The sequence below is a fragment of the Macaca nemestrina genome, chromosome 1, assembly GCF_043159975.1.
Source record: "Macaca nemestrina isolate mMacNem1 chromosome 1, mMacNem.hap1, whole genome shotgun sequence".
Classification (NCBI taxonomy): Eukaryota; Metazoa; Chordata; class Mammalia; order Primates; family Cercopithecidae; genus Macaca; species Macaca nemestrina.
The window spans coordinates 112134803-112143324 of NC_092125.1; the positions used below are offsets into that span (position 1 = coordinate 112134803).

The 8522-nt window shown below is 44.6% G+C and overlaps 1 protein-coding gene across 1 annotated transcript; it reads left to right on the plus strand.

The window, feature by feature from the left end:
- Positions 1-366: 366 nt before the first annotated feature.
- TXNI (thioredoxin interacting protein) lies at positions 367-4104 on the plus strand. Its single transcript, XM_011736849.2, has 8 exons — positions 367-947; positions 1497-1569; positions 1683-1830; positions 1943-2045; positions 2178-2434; positions 2544-2700; positions 2814-2965; positions 3096-4104. The coding sequence occupies exons 1-8, from the start codon at positions 698-700 to the stop codon at positions 3129-3131; spliced, it is 1176 nt and encodes a 391-aa protein (XP_011735151.1). The 5' UTR covers positions 367-697; the 3' UTR covers positions 3132-4104.
- The last annotated feature ends 4418 nt before the right edge of the window (positions 4105-8522 follow it).

An 8522-nucleotide genomic window follows, 5' to 3' on the forward strand; every position in this document is an offset into this window, starting at 1 on the left:
ACCTCAAACCACCGCTCTCAGACCAGAAACGTCCACACCCGCCCTCCGATGGCCTGTCGCCCTGGCTAGGTTTTAGGGTCAGTGGTATCCTCCTTCCACTAGGCCCGGGTGAAGACTCAACAGCCCCCTCCTTCCCCTCATTCCTCTCCTTCCCCCCTCCCTGCGCCGCTCCCGAGCACAACAACCATTTTCCCCGCCAGGAGCACACCGTGTCCACGCGCCTCAGCGATCTCACTGATTGGTCGGGCTCCTGGTAAACAAGGACCGGGCAGCCAATGGGAGGGATGTGCACGAGGGCAGCACGAGCCTCCGACCCAGCGCTCGCGTGGCTCTTCTGGCCGGGGCTTCTATATAGAGCTGTTTCCGCCTGCTGCTTGAAACTAACCTCTCTTTCTCTGTCAAGAAGTGCTTGCGGAGATCGGATCTCTTCTCCAGCAATCGGGGAAAAGAAGACTTTTTCTCTGAAATCGCTTAGTGTAACCAGCGGCGTAAATTTTTTGGACGCCTTTTCGAAAACCTAGTTAAAATTCATTTGTTTAAATCTCATTTTATTTTTAAGCTCAAACTGCTTAAGAATATCTTCATTCCTTAGGAAGAGTGAAATAATTTACTGCAAAGGAATTTCCTCGATTTGGTGCATTTTTTTTTTTTATTCTTCCACGGTCTTTTCTAACTCTCAAACCAACTCCGTCCCATCATGGTGATGTTCAAGAAGATCAAGTCTTTTGAGGTGGTCTTTAACGACCCTGAAAAGGTGTACGGCAGTGGTGAGAAGGTGGCTGGCCGGGTGATAGTGGAGGTGTGTGAAGTTACTCGTGTCAAAGCCGTTAGGATCCTTGCTTGCGGAGTGGCTAAAGTGCTCTGGATGCAGGGATCCCAGCAGTGCAAACAGACTTCGGAGTACCTGCGCTATGAAGACACGCTTCTTCCGGAAGACCAGCCAACAGGTAAGCGGCCCAATTCATTGTTGGAGGGTGAAAGCTGATTAGAGAAGATAATTGAAAGGAATACACAAAACTATACGAAATGTTTTAAGTTGCTCAGTTTGAGTGGTGTGAATTGCACGTTGTTACTTCCTTTTTTCTAATTTGCAGACATTCTCCCCCCCACACCCCCCCAAAAAAAGGGTGGTTTGTACAATTTTTTATGGTGCTGTGTCCTAAAGGTGGTTCTGAGGGGCATTGCCTCGGATAGTTAAAAATCTTATGTGTGCATTAGTTGCTTATTCTTTGCCTACTTCCTGTTTGAGATGTTAGTGAAGAACTGTCCTGGGTGAATCTTTAAAAGCATTGCAGGGCAACTTGGGAACTTGCTGCCCAACAAAATACATCAGAATTTCTCTTTAAGAACAACATGGGATGATTAAAATACCTCTCTGTGGGACGAAATTAGGGGTACTTCAATACCTTGCATGCCACCCAAACATTCCTTATCACACAGATGCATTTTAAGTGTAACAGGAAGCCTAATGGCTACTCGATTTTCTTTCCCTTCAGGTGAGAATGAGATGGTGATCATGAGACCTGGAAACAAATATGAGTACAAGTTCGGCTTTGAGCTTCCCCAGGGGTAAATATCAGCTAAATGCATCTTTGAACTTTTCTGTCTAAAATATCTTGCCCTCCTTTGATCACTTACTGTTCCTTGGAGAGCATTTAAAAATTTTCATTTTCTTGACACAGGCCTCTGGGAACATCCTTCAAAGGAAAATATGGGTGTGTAGACTACTGGGTGAAGGCTTTTCTTGACCGCCCCAGCCAGCCAACTCAGGAGACAAAGAAAAACTTTGAAGTAGTGGATCTGGTGGATGTCAATACCCCTGATTTAATGGTGAGATTCATTTTAAAGATTATATTCTCCTGGGTCACAGGGATGATAAATCAGATGTCTTGGGCATTAGATTGAAGCATCTCAAAACACCTTTTTGTCCCCTTCTACATAGGCACCTGTGTCTGCTAAAAAGGAAAAGAAAGTTTCCTGCATGTTCATTCCTGATGGGCGGGTGTCTGTCTCTGCTCGAATTGACAGAAAAGGATTCTGTGAAGGTAAAATCCTAGTGCTTATGGCAGACAGATATAACAGGAACTAGGTTTAGGGGCAAGGGCATGGGACTGGGGTAGAGGAAATGTCATTAACTATACTGAGTATCAGTAAGTTTTCATTTTTCTCTTTGCTAGGTGATGAGATTTCCATCCATGCTGACTTTGAGAATACGTGTTCCCGAATTGTGGTCCCCAAAGCTGCCATTGTGGCCCGCCACACTTATCTTGCCAATGGCCAGACCAAGGTGCTGACTCAGAAGTTGTCATCAGTCAGAGGCAATCATATTATCTCAGGGACATGCGCATCATGGCGTGGAAAGAGCCTTCGGGTTCAGAAGATCAGGCCTTCTATCCTGGGCTGCAACATTCTTCGAGTTGAATATTCTTTACTGGTGAGTAGATGCAGGGTGGGTTCAGCAGAGAAATTGTTCATCTGTTACCATAACTGTCTTGTTTCACCAGAGCGCTCTGGTCTAACAAACTACCATCTTCCTTTTCTAGATCTATGTTAGCGTTCCTGGGTCCAAGAAGGTCATCCTTGACCTGCCCCTGGTAATTGGCAGCAGATCAGGTCTAAGCAGCAGAACATCCAGCATGGCCAGCCGAACCAGCTCTGAGATGAGTTGGGTAGATCTGAATATCCCTGATACCCCAGAAGGTGAGCCAGACCTAATGTCTTTTCTTCATTTCTGGTCTACCTGGGTTTGTAAAATTGTGATGGTCCAGCATTTCTTGGGCAGGCTTCTTATGTGGCCATATTTTCTTTTCTAGCTCCTCCCTGCTATATGGATATCATTCCCGAAGATCACCGATTGGAGAGCCCCACCACTCCTCTGCTAGATGACATGGATGGCGCTCAAGACAGCCCTATCTTTATGTATGCCCCTGAGTTCAAGTTCATGCCACCACCTACTTATACTGAGGTGAGAATTGTCATATTTACTGTTAAATTTGTCCTAAGCTTTCTATAAGAAGTTGACTTAGAGGGATTGCTAAACTGGTTTGTTCTTTTAGTTCTTACCTGAACTGAAAATAGTCTGTTTCTTCCTTTAGGTGGATCCGTGCATCCTCAACAACAACGTGCAGTGAACATGTGGAAGAAAAGAAGCAGCTTTACCTACTTCTTTCTTTTTGTCTCTCTTCCTGGACTCTCACTTTTTCAGAGACTCAGTAGTCTCTGCAATGGAGTGTGGATCCACCTTAGCCTCTGACTTCCCAATGCAGGAGGTGGTCAGCAGGCAATCTCCTGGGCCTTAAAGGATGCGGACTCATCCTCAGCCAGCGCCGATGTTGTGATACAGGGGTGTTTGTTGGATGGGTTTAAAAACAGCTAGAAAAACTCAGGCCCATCCATTTTCTCAGATCTCCTTGAAAATTGAGGCCTTTTCGGTAGTTTCGGGTCAGGTAAAAATGGCCTCCTGGCATGAGCTTTTCAAGGTTTCTTGGAGGCTTTGTGCAAATTGTGATAACCACTTTGGACCTTCAACTTATGTATCTATCATGTGGAAAAGAGCCAATTTAGCAAACTAGGAACATGAAAAGGGAAATTATGGCCAAAACTTTGGGAAAAGGAGGTTCTTAAAATCAGTATTCCCCTTTGTGCACTTGCAGAAAAAAAAGAAAAACCTTCTAGGGCTGATTTGATGGACATTTGGAGAGAGCTTTCTCTGTGATTATAAAAAAAGAAGCTAGCTGCTCTATGGTCGTCTTTGCTTAGAGTGTACTTTAACCTGGCTTTTAAAGCGGTAGTAACTGTGTCCCACCAAAGGTCTTAAAAGCCATTTTTGGAGCGTATTGCACTGTGTTCTCCTATTGCAAATATTTTCATATGGGAGGATATTTTTCTCTTCATGCAAGTCCTTGGAATTGATTCTAAGGTGATGTTCTTAGCACTTTAGTTCCTGTCAAATTTTTTGTCCTCCCCCCTCCACCATCTTAAATGTAAGCTGAAACTCGTCTACTATGTCTCTAGGGGTAAGCCCAAAAACAAAAAGAAAAAAAAACTGTTAACTACTTTTGAGATTGCCCCAATGTACAGAATTACATAATTCTAAGACTCAAATCATGTGAAAGGGTTGCTGCTGTCAGCCTTGCCCACTGTGACTTCTCCAAACCCAAGGAGGAACTCTTGATCAAAATGCCCAACACTGATCAGAACCTCCAAATACTGCCATGAGAAACTAGAGGGCAGGTCTTCACAAAAGCCCTTCGAACCCCCTTCCTGCCCTGTGTTAGGAGATAGGGATATTGGCCCCTCTCTCACTGCAGCTGCCAGCACTTGGTCAGTCACTCTCAGCCATAGCACTTTGTTCACTGTCCTGTGTCAGAGCACTGAGCTCCACCCTTTTCTGAGCGTTACTGCAGCCAGAAAGTGTGGACTGAAGGTGGTTTCATGTTTTTGTATTATGTATCTTTTTGTATGGTAAAGACTATATTTTGTACTTCACCAGATATATTTTTACCCCAGATGGGGATATTCTTGTAAAAAATAAAAATAAAGTTTTTTTAACGGGAAAAAAAAATGTTGTCTGTGAGATGGCTTTGGAGAAGCTTTTGGAAAGAAGGTATGCCTAAAGGAGTCTTCCTCTACTTAACAATCCACACCAGTGAAAACCTTGTGGAGAAAACACTCCCTATGGACCCTAAGGAATGGCGGCAGAGTGGGGGCTGGAGGTGAAGAGGGAAACAGTTTGAGGCATGTTTCATTCAGATTCACTGAAGAACTATATTGGGATTTTCTGGTTGTCTAGTTTTCCAAATCCATAACTAATTATTACTAAATTCCTTCAGTTTTGGAGTTCATGAGTTCTTGAAATACAGGGAAATGATGTTTATGAGGGAATTTGAAAGAAAAGAGTAGAGGTTCCTTTTTTTTTTTTTTTTTTTTAAAGACAGTCTCACCTATGCTGAAGTGTGGTAGCATGATCTTAGCTCACTCAGCCTTGACCTGGGCTCAAGTGAACCTCCCACCTCAGACTCCCACATAGCTAGGCTACAGGCACACACCACTACACTCAGCTAATTTTTATATTTTTTGTAGAACTGGGGTTTTGCCATGCTGTCCAGGGTGGCCTCAACCTTCTGGGCTCAAGTGATCTGCTGGCCCTGGCCTCCCAAAGTGTTGGGAATACAGGCATGAGACACCACACCTGGCTGAAGATCCCTTTTTCATAATTTGGTTTTATCATATAAAGTTTCTTCCCAGTGTAAACTTGATTTATATACTAACAAGGATAACTATTCAGGACTTAAGAGGTTATAGAGCTAGGAGTATTCTTTGGAGGCAGCTAACTATTTTTTGTTTTCACAATTCCTATTCAAGCACATAACTCAGTAAATGTTTGCTAACTATTCAACTCCACCCTCATCCCTTAGATGCTTTGGTAGTTCCTATTCCTTGTAGGGTAATAGTAGAGTACTACTACTATTAGTAATTGGCTAAACATGAGATTAAACAATCCCATGTTTAATCGGTGTGATTTTCATTCTTTTTTTTTTTTTTTTTTTTTGACATAGAATTTCGCTGTCTCCTAGGCTGGAGTGCAGTGGCCCAATCTTGGCCCACTGCACCCTCTGTCTTCCAGGTTCAAGCGATTCTCCTACCTCAGCCTCTTGAGTAGATGGGATTACAGGCATGAGCCACCATGCCCAGCTAATTTTTGTATTTTTAGTAGAGACTGGGTTTCACCATGTTGGCCAGGCTGGTCTTGAACACCTGACTTCCCATGATTCACCCGCCTCAGCCTCCCAAAGTGTTCACAGGTGTGAGCCACCACACCCAGCAGTGATTTTCATTCCTAAAGAACTGACCCGTGAGAAACCCTGGGATGGCTAATTTAAATCTTTGCACAGTTCTGGTCTGGGCCCTTATTTGGGGAACGGCTTTCCTGAGGACTTTCACAAACTAATTCCAAATAACAGGCACCTGGAAATTCTACATGACATCAACGTGGGGTGTTATAGCCCTAGCTACTCACGAGGCTGAGGCAAGAGGATCATTCAAGCCCAGAAGTTCTAGATTACAGTGGGCTATGATTGCACCAATTGCTCTGCAGCCTGGGGGACAGATTTTACCTCGAAAATAAATAAATAAATGATAAGCAAACTAAAATCAATGTGAATTTAACAGAAAGTGAGATTTAAAAGATCCTTTTCTATTTCAATCTTCATTTTTCGTTTATCGTTCATTTTCTATAGCACACTCCTCCCTCTCTTTGTCTCTCTTCCATTACCAAAGTGTCAGTCTCTATTTCTACCTATCGCCAGGGTGACTTTCACCTGAACTCTCCGCCCCTTTCTCACCTGTTCAAGAATTTAGCAGCTCCTCCCCTTCAAATCTGTGACCAGGAAATTAGGTCAAAGTTGATGGAAAAGTTTTTTCTGTAGCTTGTTTTCCAGGGATTAGAGGGGTGAAGCAATGACAAAAACAGGCCAGAAAGCAGGACAAAGGAATGGAGAGACCATGGAGTACATGAGCCTGGTTGTTTGTGTGCACAATCCGGCTACCAGTACCCAATATGAGAAGACGGATGGCTTCGAAAGGATAGATAACTTTATACCCAAGGCCTCTTAAAGATCTGATCCTGGGGCTGGGCGTGGTGGCTCACGCCTGTAATCCCAGCACTTTGGTGGGTGGATCACGAGGCCAGCAGTTCGAGACCATCCTGGCCAACACGGTGAAACCCTGTCTCTACTAAAAATGCAAAAATTAGCTGGGCGTGGTGGCAGGCACCTGTAATCCCAGCTACTCGGGAGGCTGAGGAAGGAGAATCACTTGAACCCAGGAGGCGGAGGTTGCAGTGAGCCGAGACTGCACCATTGCACTTGAGCCTGGGCAACAAAGCAAGACTCCGTCTCAAAAAAAAAAGAGAGATCTGATCCTGGAAGGACCAGAACATGGGCATTCCCTCCAGATACCCTTAATATCCTTTATCCAGCTGTCCAAATAGAATTTTCTATGATGATGGAAAAGTTCAATACACTAGCCACTAGCCCTGAAATGTGGCTACTGTGACATATAAACTGATTTTTTTCTCATCTTTTTTTTTTGAGATAGGATCTCATTCTGTCCCCCAGGCTGGAGTGCAGTGGCACAATCTCGGCTCACTGCAGCTTTGACCTCCCAAGCTCAGGTCATTCTCTCACCTCAGCCTCCCAAGTAGCTAGAACTACAGGCACACGCCACCATGCCCAGCTAATTTTTTGTATTTTTTGTAGAGACAGGGTTTCACCATGTTGCCCAGGCTGGTCTTGAACTCCTAGGCTCAAGCAATCTGCCTGCTTCAGCCTCCCAAAGTGCTGTGCACGAATTTTTTTTTTTTTTTTTTTTAAAACAGGGTCTTGCTCTGTCTCCCAGGCTGGAGTGCAGGGGCATGATCTCTGCTCACTGCAGCCTCCACCTCTCAGGGTCAAGTGATCTCCCACCTCAGCCCCCTAGCAGCTGGGACTACAGGTGCATGCCACCAAGCCCAACTACTTTTCGTATTTTTCATAGAGATAGGGTTTTGCCATGTTGCCCAGGCTGGTCTCAAACTCCTGAGCTCAAGCAATCCTCCCACCTCAGCCTCCCAAAGTGCTAGGATTACAGGTGTGAGCCACCGTGCCCAGCCTGTAACTGAATGTTTAATTTTGTTTAATTCTTTTTTTTTGAAAAGGAGTTTCTCTCTTGTTGCCCAGGCTGGAGTGCAATGGCGCAATCTCGGCTCACCGCAACCTGCACCTCCTGGGTTCAAGTGATTCTCCTGCCTCAGCCTCCCAAGTAGCTGGGATTACAGGCATGCGTTATCACACCTGGCTAATTTTGTATTTTTAGTAGAGACAGGGTTTCTCCATGTTGGTAAGGCTGGTCTTGAACTCCCCACCTCAGGTGATCTGCCCATCTCAGCCTCCCAAAGTGCTGGGATTACAGGCGTGAGCCACCATGCCCGGCCCAATTTTGTTTAATTCAATTAAACTTCAGCTTTGTGTGACTAGTGACTGCCATACTGAATACCACGTCAAAATCTAAAGGAGTAAGCAGCTAGAGCTGTTCCCCCAGAGGAAACCTATCCTTCTCGTACAGCACAAAAACTCCGCTCTACTTCTTTTTGCCTTCTGTATACAATTTCTCCCTCACCCCAGGACATTTTCTGCGTACAGGCTTGCTTTAGTACACTTCCTTGGATAGTGGCCTAGCTATTTCCCCACTTAAGTGGGTGAATATTTTGGGTCTTCTTTGCTTATCCTCTTCTCATGTGCCTTTTAATTTTTAAAGAGCTATGACCTACAGGTACAATCATTAGAGGAGATGTGGTTCTGAGTATCATTTATTCAGTAGGTTCAATCTGGTATAGGGAGATCTGAGAGAAATAAAAAAGAAAACTACCTAAAGAGAGAAAAGAGCAAGACAATAAACAAGAAAAAGGGGCTGGGCACAATGGCTCAGGCCTGTGATCTCAGCACTTTGGGAGGCGGAAGTGGGTGGATCATTTGAGGTCAGAA